Source organism: Neurospora hispaniola (assembly GCF_033458365.1).
Source record: "Neurospora hispaniola strain FGSC 10403 chromosome Unknown B0T23scaffold_14, whole genome shotgun sequence".
Lineage (NCBI taxonomy): Eukaryota > Fungi > Ascomycota > Sordariomycetes > Sordariales > Sordariaceae > Neurospora > Neurospora hispaniola.
The window spans coordinates 92,092-111,744 of NW_026944419.1; the positions used below are offsets into that span (position 1 = coordinate 92,092).

Genomic DNA, 19,653 nt, shown 5'->3' on the forward strand with positions numbered 1-19,653 from the left:
GGTCAGTGAACTAACTCACAGAGTCCGACACTATTTGCGCCCAGTCGCTACATTAGCGGGGGAAGACATGCTTGGGACTCCATAAATGGAAAGAAAGTGTGATATTAATGATGTGTGTAAGCATTTGGTATCGTCGTGGACCCAACCCTTGATCCGGTATCATTAAAACAAAAAGAAAACATGAACATGAGATGCACATGACCCAAACCTCTGTGGATATCCAAACTCGTGAACTACCTCGCTCACCAAATAACAAATACCCATTGCGACCCGCTTAAACAAAATTCATAACGTAAAACATATCAGGGAAAGAACGGCCTGGGCCGACTTACGCCTGGTCACGGTCAGACTTGGCAGCCATCCTGGTCTCACGGCCCTTCTCAGACCAGGGGAAGTGGAAGACAGGGAGGAGGAAGAAGGAGTTGCTGTAAAAGAAAAAAGAACCGTTAGCGCATGATCATTTTGAAGTTATATGAGGCTCTGCAATTGGGTCAAGGATGATGATGGTAATGACGCGTGCTTGGCAGATGAGCTTGAATCGAGGAACCCCGAAAGGACCAGTAGTGTCATGGCATGGTTTCGGGGAACGCCCAATGCCAATGCCATGTTTTGAGTATGAGGCCAGGATAATGACACTGTGCTTTTCTTTCTTTCATTTATCCTTGTCGGAAGGGGAGGTAGATATGTGGTTGAAAGAAAAAGAAATTAAGAGGACAAAAAAAAAAAAAAGAAAAAAAAAAAAAAAAGAAATCATGGTCGGGGTACTAACCTGCTGTCCGCAATACCAGCAAACGCGTTGTACCAAGCGAAGAAGGCGGCAAGCATACCGAAGACACCGCCAGCCTTGGTGAGCCTCCCGGCGGCAAGGGCGTTTCCGTTGTCGTTGGCGTACTCGCCGCAGGCCAGCATGAGGAAGGCAATATCCAGAGTGAAGAAAAGCATAAAGAACATGATGGTGGAGCGCAAGGTGCATAGAAGAAGGATGGTGGTGAAGATGAACCAGCCGGTAAGGAAGACGCCGACAGCAGACGCGGCCATCTCGGGATCAATCGCCTTGGCTTCTGGGGTAGCATAGGGACCGTCGGCACCAAGGATGTTCCAGGCCGGGGTGAGAAGAATGGCATAGGAGATCCAGAAGCCACCGTAAGAAGAGAGAGCAGTAGCACCGAAAGTGTTGCCAACAGCCATTTCCCTGAAGGCACGTGTTAGACATGATGCGTGAGGAGAGGGTGGCATGAATCCAGTGATTGTACTTACCACATGCCGGCAAGAAGCTGAATAAGACCACCATAAGCGAGAGCAGAGCCAACGACAACGTTGGGGACGGTCAAGTTACGAGCCTTGAGGTTGACGCAGGAGAGGATGAAGGTAGTGAGGGCGAAAGCGCAGAGACCCAAGGGCGCTGGGTTGGCGAACTTGCGTTCCTTGACTGGGCGATAGAGACCGGGTTGAAATTCACCACCGAAGGCAGGCAACCTGGGCTCAGTTCCGGTGTGGATGCGAGCCATTGGGTTGTGCCAGCCATTGAGCATGGCCTCTTGGTGGGCGGCAGCGACAGCGGCCTGGGCCTGAGCCTGGAGCTGAGCTTGGGCCTGGGCGTGGGCCTGCTCCGCAGAGATGTTGTCAACCGAGGGCTTCTCGTCGTACATTGTGCGAACTTGTTGAGAGGTGATGATATGTTGGGGCGAAGTGTGTATTGTCGGACCAGGTGAGAAACCAAGTTAATGGTGCTCCTTAGATGTCGATGTTGTTGTTGTTGCAAGGTGTACCACCTAGAGACCTGGAGAAGATGGAAATAAAGAAAAGGGTCCTGGGGAAGAACTGGGGAAGAGAGGTTGATATAGAGAATAACGAGGGGGGGGGTGGGTCGAATGGATCATGGATTACATATCCCACGGCCAGAAGAGCGGCATGTTGAACATGCCGCTAGAGAAGCGTTGCCGTAATGGGCAAGCAGGGATGATCCGCAGAGGCCTGGGGTTAGCTGGAGCTGCTTAGATCTGCCTGGATCTGCTTGGGTCCTGGGATGAACTGGCTCATCGGTCAGTGGAGAGTGGATGTCAGTGATGCAGGGACTAGGGGCCGTCATCTGGGGGACTGGAGACCAAGTGGGACGCCGTCCTTGGGCGTGCCAGCTCGTTAGTGGCATAAGGGGCAAAGACTCATACCGGATAAATGCATTTTCCCTCGATATTCCCTGAGCCCAGCCTCTGCTGGATTTCGACTGGACCTCGACTGGGGTCAGGCTGTGCCTCTCTGACTGGAGCAAGCCGGGTCACGGCTCCCACCACTAGACTGAGGCCGGTTGCAGAGTGCCGGGGGGCACCCCGAGCCCACGGAGGGACAGCCCAAACGATGAGGAGACGGATGCAGGCCAACAAGGACATCGGTGAGAAAGCGGATATCTCCCTCGGCTTAAGGTTCTCTCTTAGTGGGTCGTCGGTGGTTGTGTTAAAGCTGTGAGCTCCACTGAAAGACGGAGAAGAAGATCTGGAAACGCCGTCTCCTTACTGGACAAAGCTGATTATTCCACCAGGATACGGGGTAGGTTGCGTGGCATTATACATAGTATAGAGGTTGGTCCACAGCACTTGCAGTCTGCTTGGTAATTCCTTTACACGCCCAAATTAAAAAGTCTTGGTAGAGCCGACTGTCTAAAATTTGAAGAACATGGAAGGGGAGAAGTAATACATACAGGTCCAAGTGATAAACAGTAGACTGGTTTCGTGCATTGGGAGTGTCAGTTGGGGTGTTTCACGATGAGTAGACTCTGTTGAAGCAGATGCCTGCTGTCATGTATATTCCATAGACGAGAAATGCACTAGTAGTACCGGCAATAAGGGGGCACTGGAACAAGGAGGGTCACTCACCCAAATTCAACCGACAACAACCATACACTCTATGTGCGTAGTATCCAACTGGAGTCCCTGTTCCGCTCCAAAAACCCCGGACAAAGAGTCTAACACACGCTAACATGGTCATCTTCAGATTAGATCTCCCTTGTGGCTAAGGTTAAAGGTGACATGACCTGAATTGACGTCTAGATAGCGAGGCTAAAAAGCTGTTCAGCACATGGCATAATTGGATATCTGATAGCATTGCTCAACTCGGGCTTCAAGAATTGAGTGCTCTGATCAAAAGGACGAGGACTCATAGGTGTGATTGGTGGCTTATTCCAGTTGGTCTCGATGACTAGAAGACAGCACAATTTTTTATTTATTTCCTGATAGTACTTTTTTTCTGTGGCCGCATGTAGGTAGGGTAGTAATCCCGACCAGTAGCGCATTCTTCCTTCTCACACGGACTCCAGTGGCTTACAATTCTGGTAGAGATCGCCGGGCATTGGTGGTTAAGAGCTGTGCCGAGTTAGCCATACTGCCATATAACCGCAATTTCTTTTGCTGAAGAGGGCAAGAGGCTCCTTTCCCGACGCACAGGGGACATGGACCCAAGCCAGCATTGTCTTAGTGTCGACATGCGGTCGTATTCACCAAAACAATCTGGCAGAGAGGTGGGGGATGGGCAACGATTGGTTGGGGAGACATTGAGGTGCAGAGATGCGGCGGGCACAACCAGAAAAGCAGAGAACCAAAGAGGGGGGGCCGGTGGCTTGACTTTGCCTTTCCTGTTCAATTCCTGCACCGATTGCCGGCTGGGCATGCGTAATCGGCTTGACTGGGAACTGAATTCAATGTTGTTTAATTTTTTTTTCTTTCTGAAATATTCCTTCTCATGGACGACTGACTGTATGGATGTCCACGATGGAAGTTGTTGAAATGGTGGTATACATAGTACACTACACTAGAACGGTGTCAAGAAGCGATCTGCATAGAGTCGGATCAAGTGCCCGGCAACAGAGAGAGTATCAGAAAGACCAGCAAGTCGCAGTCAAGTGGAGAGAAAAGAGCGGACCTGCTCGACTTGTCGCCAGGCACACTGTACTGTGTGCCGGGAATAAGGGGAGTTATGCATGTATGTATGTAGCAGACTGTTGCGGGAGTGGTGATCGGGGGAAAGCCAAGTGGTCGCTAACCTCGCCGGTGTTCTCTGGCTAACTGTGAAGGGATGCGCCATCCGGAGTTCCATTGCAGTAAAGCACCCGTTGGTTACATGGTTAGGCTCTGTAGCATTGCATGGAGTCATGGATGTCCATGGAAAAGGGCGAAGGGAGAGAGTCCGTCCTCATTTTGGAGAAGGCAAAGGCAGGACTGTAGGTACCTAGTGTAGAGGTACTAGTGATAAAGTGAGGTCTGGAATGGATACCCGATGGTTGAGAGTCTGCACCTCTTTTGCCCGAATGGTGCAAAGGTACCTAGACAGATTTTCCCCCAGGCGAAACCGGGCCAAACACGTTGGGTCAGGCACCTCAATCGGAAGTCAAGCCACACAGAACCCAGAAGGAAGGGACCGACGGGAACGGAGCCGGAGTGGGAGAACTTTCCGCTTCAGCACCCTGTGAACTGAACGAAGTGACGGAAGGCGGGAACAAGGAGGGGTGGAAAAGGGCACCTTCCCCATAAAGTTGATTCAAAAGTGGTGGATTTTCTCCGCACGTTCCCCCCGTTCCTTCCCCTTCTGAGCATGGCGACAGACATGCCCGCCTGGAAGGGTGCTGACCAACTGTTTGCCGTCAGCATTTCTTAGCACCATTACGTCGTTGGGCACATGGAACGCTGTTAGTGCTATTCATTAGTGTACTCCCCGAATCCCCCTTTTTCGTCCTTTTGTTGTGTTTTTTCTTTGCTCCATTCTTTTGTCTCCACGGCCAAGCGGGGGAATCTGGGGAAAATGTAAATGCAAAGACCGAGTCATGACTTCCGTGTCTCTAGTGCTGTGCATGATGAGACACTCAATTGCTGCTGACACTGAATGGCTTGACTGTTGGAAAAACGGGTTGAATGTGGTGACTGGTGAAGGGAGGGGCGTTGCGGGGAAGTGGATGGAATTCGGCAAGTACCGTTGTACCGTCGTTCATCCAGTCTTTGTGTAGATGTTGAGGGCTTGCTTGCCCTCAGGGTCATGCAACTATCGGTGCTTTTCCCAATCCCCGTTCAAAAAAAAGTCTGACACTCAATTTCTTCCATTTCCTTTGTCCTCCGCCTGCCAACCTGCCCGCGCTGCTCTCAATTCAATACCCAATGCCAGTGCCGTGTGCCTCCTGGGATCTCCCAAGTTCTACAGTATGGCTTCTTCTCATAAGACGGACGGGGAAAAAGGGTCATGCTGATTTGTGCTGACGGGGTCCAAGACCCAGCCGAACGACTAGCCTCGGCCCTTCTCTATCAGAGATGTGGCCATTCGTAATCCATCACGATCCATCCATCGGCATCCAGCCTCTTGCTTTCCATCCACCTGGCACTTGTGTGTCTTCCACGGCCATTGACGGCATTTTGACGCCGCAAACCCAGAAAGAATCATTGGAAGCTGGCCTTTGAGTGCTTCCCGTGTACATTACTGATTGTGCACTTGAGATCCACACCACCCCCCATCGTTCTGTAGGCCTTGGCGGATGTGCGGCTCGTTCGCCGGCAAAATTAACCACACTACAACGACAGATTGCTACACTGCCTGCAGCTCATACCTACACTACACTAAGCTCCTGGCAATGGCATGTTAGCATTTGTCTGGGCGTTATTTCTCTTGCGAGTCTCGACTGTTGCTCCGAGTGGAGGGGGAGTGGAGGTCCCAATACCAACAGCCCCGGGGCAGACATCCGTTTCAGTCAAGCAACGCCGGCAGTTCTCTCTGCCATTACCCATGGGATTTCTCTGTCATCAAAGGTAGCCTTCATCCATGGGTGCCTTGGCAAAGATCGTCAGGGGAAGTAGCCATCTTGAGTGGGAGAGTGGTTGGATGCTTGGGCTTCTGGTTATCAAAGAAAAAGCCAGCTAGCCAGCCAGCCAGCCAACCTCCTGGGATATTCAGGAACATCAACAGACAGACAGGCTCACACAGACAAGTAAGTGCCCGGTCTGACTACCATGTTGAAGCGTGCATGTTCCGTGTTCTACGTTCATGATCCCAATCATCATCCTGGCGGGAATGCTAGTGACACTACGGCAATTATCTACCAATAGCAAGACCCCCGAGATGAACACCACGTTATCACAAGTACTCTACGTTCCCTCTGCCTATACACCTCCTGTACCCTTTCCCTTTGAAGATCCGTCGACGAGGGGGGCCGGTGACATGCCCATAGGAAATACCATTAACGCTATGGAGCACGTCCCCGTCGCTGATACAACGTCACTTGTACCAAGAAGGGAATTGCTTGGAAAACGAAAAGTATGGATGTGTTGCAAGGAAGAAAAAATTTATCCAAGGGGGGAAAGGGAGATTGGAAAGATGACCAAGATCAGGATACAAAGAACGAACTGATATTGTTTTGGAAGTAGGAAAAACAAAAAATAGTAGAATTATAAACACAAAGACAGGAAGAAACTAAGATACAGGAACATCAGAAAATATGGCCAAAAACATATGCACGAGAAGAAACCGACAACCACAGAAGTAACTTAAAACCAACTAACCAAGGGAACAACACCACCAATACCAACAGAAGAACACCAGCATTGTCACCAAGTGGAATGCCAACGCCTCATTGCACATCATCTGCCAAGTCTATTTCTCCCTGATGTTCACCTCCTACCTACCCACCCACCTTCACTCTTCCTCTTTCCTTGCATGTACCTAGCATCTCTTCATCATATTCTTTTTCTACAACCCACAAACGCCCGGGGGGGGGGGGGGGGGGGGGGGGGGGGGTTTCTTCTTCAAATTCAGACTTTCCTCTTCATTTCCTCCTTCCCCTCTTCGATTCTTACATCTTTCCCCTTTCTCCTTTCCCCTTTCTCCCCCTTCCCCATTCCCCCTTCACCCCCAACTTGATTTGGCTAAGTACTGAACCTGTAAGCTTCCCTAGGCACCTAGAGGTATCCAACACTTCAACACCTCAACCCCCCCACCAAATGACCAAATCAACAGATGAGACCTTCAAATAAGCTTTGCGGCTGCACTTGCCTGACACCTTAACCTAAGGCGCTTATGCATCCAATTGCGTAGGTTGGCATTAGCTTATCGAGCTCGTGTCACTTGGCGTCAGCTTTGCATTCTTGACATCTTGGCTCATTCCTATAGCCTTCGTCAAGGTCTCGACTTGTTATCATACCATCACAAGATGGGTCAAAACGGACCTGTGCATGCTCAATGGACTTTTGTCATGGTAAAGTCCGAAACTAAAAGTGTTATCATTTCTTATGCACCTTACTTATCACCTAGTATAAACAAATCCCGACATGGAAAGGATAAAGTAGAAAAGCATATAGCTCCCCAAAAAAAGCAAGCGAAAATCTCAACCACTATGGTAGCGTAAAGAAAAGATCAAGACTGTTAAACCATCATTAACGAAGACTGATAACCTCTCTTTCCCTCCATTCAGCCAAAAGTTAGCACATGCGTTGTTTCATCCTTTAACCGAAAGGGAATTTCTTGTAATGTGCTCCATCAAGGTTCCCACTAACATCCTTCACCAAACTCCATTCCACGTTCTGTAATTTCACCTCTTCCTCTTAAATATGGCTCTGTTGATTATCGTTACGTATGAAAATCATGTGTAGACGATCAATCAACCACTAAATGGTCGGCCCACCCTGGACGAGAAGAAGTAGGTCTCCAAGGGCAGAGGAGACGTGGATGGTACAGTCACCGGTGAAGATGAGGCTGATGTGGTTACCGACATCTCTGATGTCGGCAAGCCAGAAGGCCCATTCGGGATCGGAGATGCATCAATACCACACAAGGGAGTGGGAATAATGGTAGGAACAGACCTAGCTGGTGGAAATGAGCAATGTTCACTTGCTGCCGCAGTTGAAGGCACTGTCACTGTTGTTTCTGGTATTGTCATAGTGATTTCTGGTTCAGTAACCGTTAACGTGAGGTTTGGCAGCGTAGAAGGGACAGAACCACCGGACTCCCATGGGACTGATGACGAGAGAGATGGTACCACGGTCGAAGATAGTAGGGATATGATAGATGATGGAGAAGATGAGCTGGTATACGATGGCGGTTGTTGCGGAGCGGCGTTGGCTGTCCCTGTCGGAACTGACGGCTGGGTTGCTGGACTTGATACAGATGGCATCGATGGCAAAGACGTCATGCTAGAGCTAAATTGGTCCCCAACCGGGACCGTGCCACTTATGCTCATGCTAGTGGAAATCCCTTCTGTTGTGGTTCGTGTGATTGTTATGCAACTCGTGGTCGTTGTGCTGCAAGCTGTGACCGTCGTGGTGCAGGGCGTCAGAACGGCCCTTTCGGGGGGTGTGTGGTTGGTCGTATCGTTCAGCTGCTAGCCAACGACCATGTGTGCTTCATCAATCATGGACTTTACTTTTGCAACTTCTGAAGCAGCCATCCTTTGGATCTTATCCATGGCAGCAAAAACGATAGTGCGGACACTGGATGCCATGTCTTCCACGTCAATGGCTGTGGGTTTCATCTGCATGTTCTTGAGGGCCACATCGGTAACGATGGCAACCGTGGGGACTTCTTCCTCAGTGCTGATATCATCTTCGTTCAAATCATCCCCGTCTGCTGGCCACTCCCACACTGCGCTTGTCATTGGAACAAGACTTTGCCGAACTGCTCCGGTGAAGTCTGCCATTTCCGTCTGACCTGGACTTAACGTTGGCAATGTGAAGTTCATCTCAGGCCCCGGAGCCTTAGGAACGTGGCCAGTAATACTCCAAATACTCAGAGCGAGGTTTCCGCCGCATATGAACTCAGGTTCTCCCTCACAAGGAATGCTGCAGTCCGACTCAGCAATCCGCCAGGAATCAACTACTTTGTCTCCGCAGAAGCACATGTAGCCGGCTTCCGTACCAGCCAAGCGGTACCCAAGGGTTTTGCAAAATGTAATGCAAATCTCCGTCGTCATGCCACCAACCACCGTTGCCGTAATCGATTCATTCTGTAGTGCTCGAGCCGAATCATCTTTGTAGCACCCCCCATATTGCCAGCCTGCTGTGGCAGGATGTATGGTTTCGGCTGCAGCGGCAGTCTCAAACACGGTCAAGGAATGTGTTGAAGTAATGGTGATTTCCACGACAGCACCTGCACCAGGGGCATTTCCAAAAGTGGCCACTGTGGACAGGCTTACAGTAACGCTCTCGGGAGCAGCAGTTGGCAACGGGATACAAAACCACCCGCTAGAGCAGTGATAGCATGGCCATCCGTACCCACAGGGGGCCGGCAGCGCAGGAGTGAGAGGCGGTGGACAGAACCATCCATTGATACAGTCGTCGCAAAAGTAACCCTGACCAGGACAAGGACCTGAACCGGGACCGTAAGACGATAACGAGGTAACTCCAGAATTGTCTCCATATCCGAGAAGGCCTCGGGAGCCAGAGACGCCCCCAGACCCGTTGCTGCTCAGTCTACCTGCATTGTTGGCTTCTTCAGGGTTGGTTCCGGACCCAGAAGTACTATCTGAAGAAGAGCCGCTATCATCGGATAGGCAAGGAAGACCCGTGGGACATGAAGGACACGCAGGCAGGGAGGGGCAAGTGAGCATCAAGCTTCTAGTACCACTATTAGCAGAGAAAACGGTGGTCGCACATAGCAGCAGCACTTACGGTGTTCCACCGAGACAGGTAGCAATGATGCTGAGCTCCACGGACGTGATCGTGATAGTTTGTGTGCTGATGGAGACAACGGATATTATCTGCCCTGCTCCCCCTGCCTGAGGTAAGAGACTGTTTGAAGCTCCGCGTCTCAAAGTACAAGCTGGAACTGAATCACTGCTTATCTGGAACACAGAGTCGCTGGTTGGCTGTCCTGAAGCGCTCACAAAGACTGTAGACACAGAAGCTGGGGCTTGTACTGTTGAAGCATTTTCCGATGCTGGACCAGTGATAGGAATTGTCGAGCTTGGTCCCTTGATAAAGGGCGCCGTCGTTTGGATTGAGCTGCACGGGACGGACACCGGAATAACAGAGTCGCCTACCAACATCAACCGTGAACACATTACACCAACAGTCTCGGAAGAGGCTAAACCCGCGGCCACCGTGACTTGACTGATCAAGCTGTCCATTGGGGTATTTAAAACCATGCTGGCCAACACCGATGCTATAACGCCAACAACGTTGCTGGCTAATGCAGTGTTTGAGGGACCCGCAACGCTTGAGAGTGACCCCGCAAATTGAGAAAGGGGTACAGCAGTGGGAAGTGATATACCAGAGAGCTTCGACAAAAGGGTTGTTGGGATCGATACCTCAATGGTCGTCGAAGAGAGATTTAGGGTAATGGCCGGCAATTCTGACGTCAAGAGCGTAGCTTCTGACATGACCGCCTGGGTGAGAGATGGCACTTCCGAGGCAAGCACTGCTGTTAAGGAAGCAGCATCGGGCACAGGAACCGACACGTCTGAGCTAAGAATCGATTGTAGGGACTCTAGGGGTGGTAGAGCCGACAGTATGTTCGTGCTCAACATGGGAATCAGTGGTGTTGTCTCCGAATTAAGAATCAGGATGCTAGCTGTTGGTAGAGGAACACTTGGTATGATGGCACTCAAGATCGAGGCAATGTCTGGCGCTGGAAGCGGAACTATCGGTACAGACACAGGAACAGAAGCTAGCTTAGATGAAAGCAGCGCTGTGAGAGTTGCCGGCAGGGGAAGGGAAGCCATCTCCGACATGACAATTGCCGAGAGCGACTGGAGTTCGGAAATCGAAACCGGAAGTTCTGAGCTGACCATCGACTGGAACGACTGCAAGGGTGGTAGGACTGACGGCAGGTCTGTACTCAACAGGGGAATCAAGGGCGTGATCTCAGATATGAGAAGCGGGATGTCAGATGTCGGAACCGCTGCGGGTGGCAGAATGGCACTTAAGATAGAAACTACCCCCGGTGTTGGGTTCACGTTGGTTGGTACGGGGAATGAAAGCGGAAGTGACAATCCTGGGCTAAGGAACGGCGGTTGGCCCGAAGAGGTCGGGCCTGGTACTGGTATAATCGGTGGTAAGGTACCTTTCGCCGACATAGTGGTGTCCTGCTGTACTCCGGGCTGAAGAACACTCTCCAAAGCCGGGATGAGGGATACGAGAGAAGCGACATCTGTAGGAAGCGTAGCGTTCGGGCTGACCATTGCCGTACCGATGTTAGGAAGACTGGTCGTCAGTAAGCCCAAGATGGTGTTGAGCAACGAGATGAGACCCCCGATGACTGCAGAGTTCGATTCGAGTGGGGTTGTGACACTACCAGTACTTGTTGTAACCAAAAGAGTAGTTTGGGCTGGAGGATTGAGCAGTAAAGACAAGATATCAGGACCGATTGTCATGCCAGGGGCACCCAATTCGTCTGACTTGGGCTCCTGAGGCTCACCATTTTCTACCTGGCGGTGGACATGTCGAAGGGCCGGGGTTGTTCCTGTCTCCTTGCTGTCCGAGACATGGTTGGAAGCGAGGCTGATGGGAAGAAGGAGTAGGGGTAGCAGGTAACGACCAGCAGACAGCATGGTAGCCAGAAAACGACTGTGTCTGCACGAAAGAAAGAAGAAAAAAAGAGGCCAGTTGTGTAGGTATGCAGTTGATACACTTCCAAGGGCAGAAGGCCAAAGCGGTTCCAAAACTCACAAGTCCAAAACCCGTGGTCCAAAAAAAAAGAGGGAAACGAACGGTGCTCAGCCTAGCAGAGTATTGGTGATGGAAGAGAACATGGAGAAGAGTAGAGAAAAACATCGCTCGGGGATTGGGGGAGATGATGCTCTTTTGTCAGGCCGGAGAAGCAGTTGTTTTTTCCCAGTCGACTCCTGCACAACCGCCATCATGGGAAAGGGGCAAGACCGACCGACCCCTTGAGGAACAGTCACGACTGATTAGATGGTGGTATCCCAAGGTCAAGTCTCGAGTCCCTTCCTACCGCGCTGCCTCTCGGGCAGGCCATTTCCAGTATAGAAAGCAAGTGGAAGGCTACCGCTCCAAGCTTGGACTCTTGTACGTGATTTCTGTGTGAACGGTGTCTGCTGAGCTGTTAACAACCGCGAATCATACAGCATGTTGAGCTCGCAAACCAAATAAGCAGCTGTCCGTAGTATGAGCAGCGACGACCCTTGACCGCATTGAACACATTGTCCTACAACGCTACCATCCATAAAATTCACAATGATTCGCTGATTCGAAAGGAGGCTTTGTCGTTGTTGGTCATTTCATCAATTTTGGGACTCAGGCCGATCGCACTAGGTATTTGGGACAACAGCCTTCATCTATTCCATTCCCGGAGCCCATGCAATCAAATAACCACAGACGCCCGAAAGAATCCTTCCATCCTCGCTGGCTGAAAACCACTTTCAACCAGTCGCTTAGTTGGCGTAACGCTTGCCCTCACGGAGGGTGTCGGCGAACTCCTCAAGAGGAGAGCGGGTCAACTTGGTCTCCTTCCACAAGTTGGGGGTAAGGAAGCCATAGGTGTTGGAAACAGCGGCGAAAGTAGCCTTGAGAGTGTTCTCAAGGGTCTTGGTAGAGCCGGAAGAGGAGGTGTAAGCATCCTCGATACCGGCGAGCTGGAGAAGACGCTTGACGGCGGGGGAGGCAACGAGGGAGGTACCACGGGGAGCGGGGATAAGCTATGAGGATCGCAGTCAGCGCCAGTTCCAGCTTCTCAAGTCAAATATTGGGTATAACTTACGCGGACGGTGACGGAACCGCACTTGCCAGACTCCTTGACGGGGAGGGAGTGGGGGAGACCAAGGTTGGCGCCCCAGTAACCGCGACGGACAGGGATGACGCTGAGCTTGGCGATGATGATGGCAGCGCGGATAGCAGTAGCGACTTCCTTGGAGGTCTTGATACCGAGACCGACGTGGCCCTCGGAGTCACCGATGATGACGATGGCCTTGAAGCGAGTACGCTGACCGGCACGGGTCTGCTTCTGGACGGGCTTGATCTGCAGAGGGGGAAAACAACAATATCAGCATGCCAGTTTCGTGGGGTTTCAAACACAGTTCCCCCCAATGTCGTCGCGAATCCTGCGATTCTCGCTCCTCCTCCTCAACCTCGTCCTCCGGGCATCAAAGAATTCGTTGCTGCGCACCTTCATGACCTCATCCTTGAGCTTGGGGAGGAAGAAGTCGACGATCTGGTACTCCTTGATGGGGAGAGAGTGGAGGTAGATCTCCTCCATGCTCTTGATCTTGCCGGCCTTCACGAGACGGCCGAGCTTGGTGACGGGCTGCCACTCCTTCTCCTCGGACTTGCCGCCGCGACGGCCACGGCCACGTCCACCACGGCCACGGCCGCGGTCACCACCACGATCGCCACGGGAAGCGAAGCCGCCGCCACGGGGGCCAGAAGTTCCACGATCAGCCATTATGTCGGTTTGCCGGTAGGGTATCGGAGACGGAGGGTCTGTTGCTGGTCGTCGTCGTGGACTGGTTGAGGAGTGCAGGTACTCGACGTTTTTCTCGGGCGCCTGGTGGGGGTCGCAGCTTTTCGCTGCGATTTCTGGATTTTGCTGGTGCGCTCCGCCTTTGGCACCAACCCTAACGCCCACCTCATTGGCCACTCGCGGGTTTTGACCCGCCTGGCAGCCGGAAGGTGGGGTAAATTTGGGGTCACAGCTGTCAGGCTTGGCATAGACAATGAGTGTGCACGGACCAGGCTGTCTGCTTCTCCGCCCAACTGCTTGCTGTAGCTACCTACAGGGCTGGCCGTCGAACCGTCAGTCCCGCCGCGAACTTGCAATCGTGAACCTTGAATGCCGGGGCAGTTTCAACCCGTCATGGGCAAATTGAAGCCCCACTGCGAACATCGAGGTCCCGTCCCTCCCTCTGTTGGCCATCGGGGTTCTCACTCTTGTCATCACCAACTCGTGGAGATTCCAGGATTGGACTCATGTCAACAAATCTTTCAATTCTGTCGATGGTTGTTGCGGACTTCCTCATTGTCGCTGCAGACTTTAAGTGAACACCCGATATCAATACCCATCTGCAAATGCACGTTACCTTGTCGCATTATCAGATGGTTCAGTGGAGGTGTTCGTCTCTTAGTTGCGACATGTGCCTCCAGTCTGTCGGTCTCCATAGACTCATAGAGGCATCCAACTCACACAGAATGACCTGGTATTGCACGTTCCTCTTCCAGGGATCACACGCTGATATGATCAAGAAGAGAGCTGTTTTCTGAATAAGTGCCTAAATGGACAATTCGGTTTTCCTATTGAAGCTAGCTGGAAGAAGGGGACATCATCAGATTCCATCAAAACGCCCATGCGCCGGAAACCTAGCCTATGGTAGAGGATGAACTGAGTACCCAAGTCCAACACATGCTCCTGCGTTCCCGATATGCCCATGGCCATGACCATTTCCCTCGTAGGTAGAATCAGTGAACGCCTAGAGACGCCATGAGATGCTTGCTTGCTTATTTGCGAAGGAAGAACATTCCAAAAGACAAGCCCTTCAAGCCGAGGGGTTGGCGTTCATCTGGATTCGATGATATGTCAGCACAACTGCGACCTGGAAGCAAAACATGAGTGAGCTCTCCTACCTTGCGCTTGCCGCCAGGACCGGTGACAACGTTCACGAAACGGCGAGTGTAGATTTCGCGCTTGTGAGCACGGCCCTTGGGGGTCTTGGGCTTCTCCTGAGGCTCAACCTTGGGAGTCTGAGACTTGACCTTGCCTGAAGATGGGTGTGAGTTTTGGTGATGAAGGTGTGGCGAAATGGCATAAAAAACTGCAACTTACCGGCACGAGCAAGGGAACCGTGAACTTTGCCCATTTCAAATAGTAGTGATGAAGTGGTGGTAAGTGGCTTTTTGTATCTGTTTTTGAGTGAGTATCGGACGGCAAATGGGCCGAAAAGGGGACAACACAAGAGTTTGGAATGATGTGAGGAAGGGACTCGGGATATTATATACCTGTATCTGGCAGGCATGTAAGGTATTCAGCCGTGTCAAACATTCACCGATGACTCGTCCCGTCTATTTTACCTATTGTCTCGAAAAGGGCAGTCGGGGGCCAACCGCTAGTGTAGTGTACCTGGCATGTACTGCGTAGGTACTCCTTCGCTCTGGGGGAATCGCCAAGAGAATTGCCCCCTGGCGACACGAGAAAGAAAGGCCCTGTAACCACCAGTGCTAAACAGTGGGGCCTCAGCATGCAGGGAAAGCACCGTCTCGATTACACTACTGTACCAACGGCGAAAGAGGTGAAATCAACATCCCATGCGAAAGACGGGCAAAAAGCCTACATGGATTATTCAACAAAACAATGATTGATGCATAGGTAGGTAGGTATAAATGCCCTTCATCATTGTTCAACTTCCTCGTACACCCCTCGCAAAGGATTTGCTGCCAGCAAGAGGCAACTTCAACCTCAAGGCTCGAGACGGAATTACTGCAGTGTAGAAGTTTTGGAACGACCCAAACAGGCAAGTTCAATTACAGTCTGAAATGTTCACGTGCGAGCGCGCTCCTTCCGCGACAGACAAGTCCCCGGCATCCATCCATTCATACAACACGACGCTTACGCCGCGCAACGTTAATACCCCACGTAGTTGGTTTAAACGAAGAGTGACTGCGTAACCCAAATACTTGCGCGCGATCGGCCATCGCGTCATCTCAACCCATCATATCCACCCCAAAGTCCGCACTGTTAATTCCTACCTCCAGTTTATTCCAGTTGGAATTGGTGGGAATATGTGGCTTCTCGAAAGTGACGTCTTCGAAGGTGGGTTTTGTCCTGTGTACTACTGTGCTACATGGATCGGCGGTCGCGTCGACGCGCTGCCATGATGCCATCTATATCAGATCAAGAAACTCCATGAGAAGAGATCGCTGACCCCGAACGAGGAAGCCAGACGGAAGAAAATGGCTGCGACCGGGCAGGCAGTACCGCTTTGGTAGGACTGCGGAAAACAGTAAGACTTCCTCGGCACGAGCACGAAAACAGCCACTGACTGGCCTTTTAGCCGATTTTGTCATTTCTGACAAGACAATCTCACGGGAACATATTTGCATTCATGTCGCTGATGTCGTGGACGGCGATGGTGTAGGTTTTCTCGGGCAGGGAATGTTCCGAATTGCCTCGGCTGATAAAGCTTCTTCAGGGCAACATACACGCACGCTCCAAAATCACCATTGAGGATAGGAATTCGAAAAAGGGCACCCTCTTGAACGGGACTCAGATACGTGGACAGAAAGTCGTCCTCACCGAACCAGCCAATGAGCTTATATTGGGTGCCTGTCCACATCAACTTCGGTATGTATAACCCTACACGAACGAACCATGGTGTTACGTGACCTGAACTCACCGGTTTGCTTCAGCATCGTATGGCGTCCCGTTGTTCTCAGCTTCTCTTTTACCAAGAAGGAAATCGAGGCTGGTTCATGGCAGACGCTACGTGACAACCTCGAGCAGCTTGACATCAAGTACATAGGTACTTACGAACAGCTCACCACCCACGTGGTTAGCAAGAAACGCAACACATCCAAGACACTGCAGGCACTGGTCAATGGCAAACCTATCGTATCCGACGGTTTCATCACCGCCATTGTCGAGGCTGCCACAGTGCCTGATGAAGCTGAAACGGGAACGCCCAGTGCATTGGAGAGCACCTTCGATGAGGCCTGGCCCAACGCCGCTGATTACCTGCCACCTCGCGGTGATGAGCCTACCGAACGACCGCCAGCCGATTATGTACCCGACGAGCGGCGACAAGATGTTTTCGCTGGATACACCTTCGTGTTCTACAACCAGAAGCAACACGAGAACCTTGCGCCTGTTGTTCAGTGGGGCAAAGGCAAGGCTTTCTTCAAAGAAGTAGTGGAAGGCGTCACCGAGGTAAATGACTTTGTGCGCTACGTTAAAGAGGTTGCCGGTGAAAAGGGGACTGGGTCATTTGAGGATGGCAGTGACGGGAAAAGAGTCGTTGTGGTGCGACATGCCCCTGGAAAGGGCGATGACGTTGAGTGGTGGACCAACTTCTACACGAGCTTTGCCAGACATCTCGACCATCGGCCTCCCGACCAAAAGGAGTTTCTGGAGGCCATCCTCGCCTGCGATGCATCTCTGCTCCGACGACGCCTCGAAGAAGACACCCAACCTACATCAACCGCAAATCCCACCCAGATCGCCCAAACTCAGTCGGGGGATCGCATGCAAGTCGATCCACGCGACAGAGAAAATGATGAACCTACCCCGGCTCGACGACGAGCTCGCGCAGGTGGTAGGTCTCGCTTCAAGGGGTTCGATTTCGATTCCGATAACGACGAAGACGATTCCATGGCAGACGTTCCTGCTGCTCCAGCTACAAAGGCAACACAATTAGCCGCGGAGATGCCAGCATCGCAAGACAGCCAAAGTCTCTTCGTCTCACAGCAACAAGAACAATTCGATGATGATTTCTCAGGGCAAGAATCACGTCCCGCCGCCGCCACCACACGCGCTACCCGTAGCCAAAAGCCAACGCGTAAACGAGCGCTGTCACCACTGCTCGAGCATGATGTATCAGAATTACTAGATGCCATTGCCCCCACCGCCACCGCCGCCAAAAAGAGGCGCATTGAGGCCGGACAGCCCGCCATCCCCCAGCCGACTCCCGAACCAGAGGGGCCACCAGCTGTAGACGATGACAAAGACGACGCCAACAGCATATCGAACTCACGGGGTAAGGGGAAGAAGGGAGCCAAAAGCAAAGGTAAAAAAGCCGAGAAGGGAGACGGTGACAACATCATCGAACTCGCCCGCCAGAAGCGCGAAGAGGCCGAGGCCCTCGCGGCCGCCGAGCGTCAAGCGCTGCTGGACTCGACCGCCGACGACGAAATCGACTATGCCGCCATCCGCCGCCTTCACATCATCGAGGAGTTCGAGGTGCGGATGCCGAACCGCGATCTCGACAATGCAGAGGAGGGAGAAGAAGGCTTCGCCGACGCCAGCGGTGGCAGAAGAGGAGGGCGCACGCGCGAGCAAGACATTGCCGATGGCAGGTGGGATCCGCGCTGGAATGGCCGGAAGAACTTTAAAAAGTTTCGTAAGCAGAAGCCGGGAGTTGACAATTCTGGTGCCGGTGACGCTGTTGACGAGCGACAGCAGCAACGACGTCTCGTCATCACGCTAGAGGAAGTCAAGCCCAAAGAATACGGCATTGGAGACGATTACTGGCTTGAAGATGCCGGTAGTAATAGTCGACGCAACACTCAGGGACAGGGGGGACAATCGCAGAGTCAAGCCCGGGCTGGGACATTGGCAGCAACCGGCACTTCACAGAATCCGGCCGATAACAGGTCCCGTGGTCTTCCCACGAGAAGGATGCTCATGGCGGTGGATAGTAGTGACGAGGAAGGCTCGGATGACAACGGTGGCGGAGAAGGAAGCACCGTAATCCCAGAAACCGGATCACCACCGCCACCCTACTCAGCGACAGCGGCATCGGAACCGCCAAGGTCGCGAGCAGCCAAATCAGCTGAGAAGGCATGGGCTGCGAGGAGAACGCGGCAGACTACCGCCACGACAACAGTGGGCACCACGACACAAACAGAAGCTGCATCATCCGGATCGGGTGTGGGTAGCAAGCATGGTGTTCCAGCGAGTGGGGGTGAAAGGAGTAGCGGACAGCCGGCGGCGAAGAGGGCGAGGACAACAGGAACGGGAAGCAGGAGGCGGTTTGGGATTGAGGATAGTGATGAGAGTGATGATGGGTTGAAGTTTAAGTTTGGCAGGAGGAGGTAAGGCGTTGTAGTATCGATATAACTGGGTGTGGCTCCAAAGATATAGAAGAGACTGGTATTGTCAAATAACAACGATGGAAACCTGCATAAGATCTGTTATCATATAACCACCACAACCTTTAAGCAGCGTCTTGTATTGCAAAGCCACTGGTGGTCAGATGGGTTAGGGTTAGTACACGTAAAAGACGACATCTACAAACGTACTTCAACTTCGCCAGTCAATTGCATTGGGATTGCATCCAAGAATGGCCTTTGGATACATGGATATAAGGGGTATCAATCAGTTACTTCCTCTTTGTACGTACATACGTACTCTGCTGTAATGTTGCGTGTCTGCTTCTGTTTTCTGCCTTCGGATATATTTATGGATTTCTTCTCCCTCCAGTGCTCCCTTTTGCTCATAGAGTCGCTCCTTTTTAAACAGACAATGGCATGTAAACGTTTCCAAGGGAAGTTTTCTATAGTTTTTTTTTATCCCTCCCAATTGACCAAGTAATAAACCACCGAATCCCTGACTCCAGATCCTATTCTTCACCCGGATGTTACCTTGGGAATGCCTATGCAAGTAATGGAGAAGCGGGAAAGCAGAAGCGACTTGAAACAGCCAGAGTGAGCAAGGTGGTTGGTTTGTTGCCGGTGTTTGTTACTGGACTCTTGATGAAAGAGATAGAGGGAATGAGAGAGAGAAGAGAGAAATGTTCTGGGTATATCGTGAGCTAGCTTAATAGTATAACGAAACTCGCCGATGTAAATGATGATAGAGTGATGGGAAAAAGGAAAAAAAAAAAAGCTGTGTAAAGCCAGGAAGAAAAGAGTGGCATTTGTGCCCTGAAATGCCCAAAATTCGATGCTATGATAAGACATTCGGTCCCAAAACCGGTCCCGCGAGTAACAGAATGAAAGAGAATAAAGCCAGGACGTATCCGGTATAATATTG

General features: G+C 51.7%; 7 protein-coding genes across 7 annotated transcripts; 2 read left to right on the top strand and 5 right to left on the bottom strand.

Moving 5' to 3' along the window:
• Window positions 1-22: 22 nt before the first annotated feature.
• On the bottom strand, window positions 23-1,843 carry B0T23DRAFT_56553 (GPR1/FUN34/yaaH family-domain-containing protein). The gene is made up of 3 exons (XM_062841468.1): window positions 1,258-1,843; window positions 770-1,192; window positions 23-425 (listed from the first exon to the last, which is right to left on the bottom strand). The coding sequence occupies exons 1-3, from the start codon at window positions 1,647-1,649 to the stop codon at window positions 329-331; spliced, it is 912 nt and encodes a 303-aa protein (XP_062687739.1). The 5' UTR covers window positions 1,650-1,843; the 3' UTR covers window positions 23-328.
• On the bottom strand, window positions 1,815-2,745 carry B0T23DRAFT_56609 (uncharacterized protein). Its single transcript, XM_062841470.1, has 3 exons — window positions 2,696-2,745; window positions 2,169-2,414; window positions 1,815-2,031 (listed from the first exon to the last, which is right to left on the bottom strand). The coding sequence occupies exons 2-3, from the start codon at window positions 2,385-2,387 to the stop codon at window positions 1,981-1,983; spliced, it is 270 nt and encodes an 89-aa protein (XP_062687740.1). The 5' UTR covers window positions 2,388-2,414; window positions 2,696-2,745; the 3' UTR covers window positions 1,815-1,980.
• A 5,333-nt stretch (window positions 2,746-8,078) lies between these two features.
• B0T23DRAFT_56646 (uncharacterized protein) lies at window positions 8,079-9,585 on the bottom strand. The gene has a single exon (XM_062841471.1). The coding sequence runs from the start codon at window positions 9,566-9,568 to the stop codon at window positions 8,345-8,347; it is 1,224 nt and encodes a 407-aa protein (XP_062687741.1). The 5' UTR covers window positions 9,569-9,585; the 3' UTR covers window positions 8,079-8,344.
• An 884-nt stretch (window positions 9,586-10,469) lies between these two features.
• On the top strand, window positions 10,470-11,063 carry B0T23DRAFT_408872 (uncharacterized protein; the record flags this gene model as incomplete). Its single annotated transcript, XM_062839343.1, has 2 exons — window positions 10,470-10,579; window positions 10,805-11,063. The coding sequence occupies 2 exons, from the start codon at window positions 10,470-10,472 to the stop codon at window positions 11,061-11,063; spliced, it is 369 nt and encodes a 122-aa protein (XP_062687742.1).
• A 1,185-nt stretch (window positions 11,064-12,248) lies between these two features.
• B0T23DRAFT_56661 (40S ribosomal protein S2) lies at window positions 12,249-13,494 on the bottom strand. Its single transcript, XM_062841472.1, has 3 exons — window positions 13,084-13,494; window positions 12,679-12,936; window positions 12,249-12,616 (listed from the first exon to the last, which is right to left on the bottom strand). The coding sequence occupies exons 1-3, from the start codon at window positions 13,357-13,359 to the stop codon at window positions 12,353-12,355; spliced, it is 798 nt and encodes a 265-aa protein (XP_062687743.1). The 5' UTR covers window positions 13,360-13,494; the 3' UTR covers window positions 12,249-12,352.
• Window positions 13,495-14,446: 952 nt separating this feature from the next.
• On the bottom strand, window positions 14,447-14,767 carry B0T23DRAFT_433437 (ribosomal protein S30; the record flags this gene model as incomplete). The annotated part of the gene is made up of 3 exons (XM_062840447.1): window positions 14,447-14,470; window positions 14,535-14,668; window positions 14,734-14,767. 3 exons carry the CDS (start codon window positions 14,765-14,767, stop codon window positions 14,447-14,449), a joined length of 192 nt encoding a protein of 63 aa, XP_062687744.1.
• A 744-nt stretch (window positions 14,768-15,511) lies between these two features.
• Window positions 15,512-18,892, top strand: B0T23DRAFT_348169 (uncharacterized protein). Its single transcript, XM_062836007.1, has 5 exons — window positions 15,512-15,717; window positions 15,848-15,907; window positions 15,959-16,038; window positions 16,097-16,248; window positions 16,314-18,892. Exons 1-5 carry the CDS (start codon window positions 15,687-15,689, stop codon window positions 18,715-18,717), a joined length of 2,727 nt encoding a protein of 908 aa, XP_062687745.1. The 5' UTR covers window positions 15,512-15,686; the 3' UTR covers window positions 18,718-18,892.
• The last annotated feature ends 761 nt before the right edge of the window (window positions 18,893-19,653 follow it).

Bases quoted from the DNA above. Each gene is read 5' to 3' on its own strand.
- B0T23DRAFT_56646 (XM_062841471.1), bottom strand. From the start codon at position 9,568: ATGCTCACTTGCCCCTCCCTGCCTGCGTGTCCTTCATGTCCCACGGGT.
- B0T23DRAFT_56661 (XM_062841472.1), bottom strand. From the start codon at position 13,359: ATGGCTGATCGTGGAACTTCTGGCCCCCGTGGCGGCGGCTTCGCTTCC. The intron at 12,937-13,083 runs GTGCGCAGCAAC...CCCCCTCTGCAG, and splicing joins TCAAGGATGAGGTCATGAAG to ATCAAGCCCGTCCAGAAGCA. The intron at 12,617-12,678 runs GTAAGTTATACC...CGATCCTCATAG, and splicing joins GCGGTTCCGTCACCGTCCGC to CTTATCCCCGCTCCCCGTGG.
- B0T23DRAFT_56609 (XM_062841470.1), bottom strand. From the start codon at position 2,387: ATGTCCTTGTTGGCCTGCATCCGTCTCCTCATCGTTTGGGCTGTCCCT. The intron at 2,032-2,168 runs GTATGAGTCTTT...CCGATGAGCCAG, and splicing joins AGGGAAAATGCATTTATCCG to TTCATCCCAGGACCCAAGCA.
- B0T23DRAFT_56553 (XM_062841468.1), bottom strand. From the start codon at position 1,649: ATGTACGACGAGAAGCCCTCGGTTGACAACATCTCTGCGGAGCAGGCC. The intron at 1,193-1,257 runs GTAAGTACAATC...ACGTGCCTTCAG, and splicing joins CAGCTTCTTGCCGGCATGTG to GGAAATGGCTGTTGGCAACA. The intron at 426-769 runs GTTAGTACCCCG...TTTCTTTTACAG, and splicing joins GCTGGTATTGCGGACAGCAG to CAACTCCTTCTTCCTCCTCC.
- B0T23DRAFT_348169 (XM_062836007.1), top strand. From the start codon at position 15,687: ATGTGGCTTCTCGAAAGTGACGTCTTCGAAG. The intron at 16,039-16,096 runs GTAGGTTTTCTC...AAGCTTCTTCAG, and splicing joins ATGTCGTGGACGGCGATGGT to GGCAACATACACGCACGCTC. The intron at 16,249-16,313 runs GTATGTATAACC...GGTTTGCTTCAG, and splicing joins GCCTGTCCACATCAACTTCG to CATCGTATGGCGTCCCGTTG.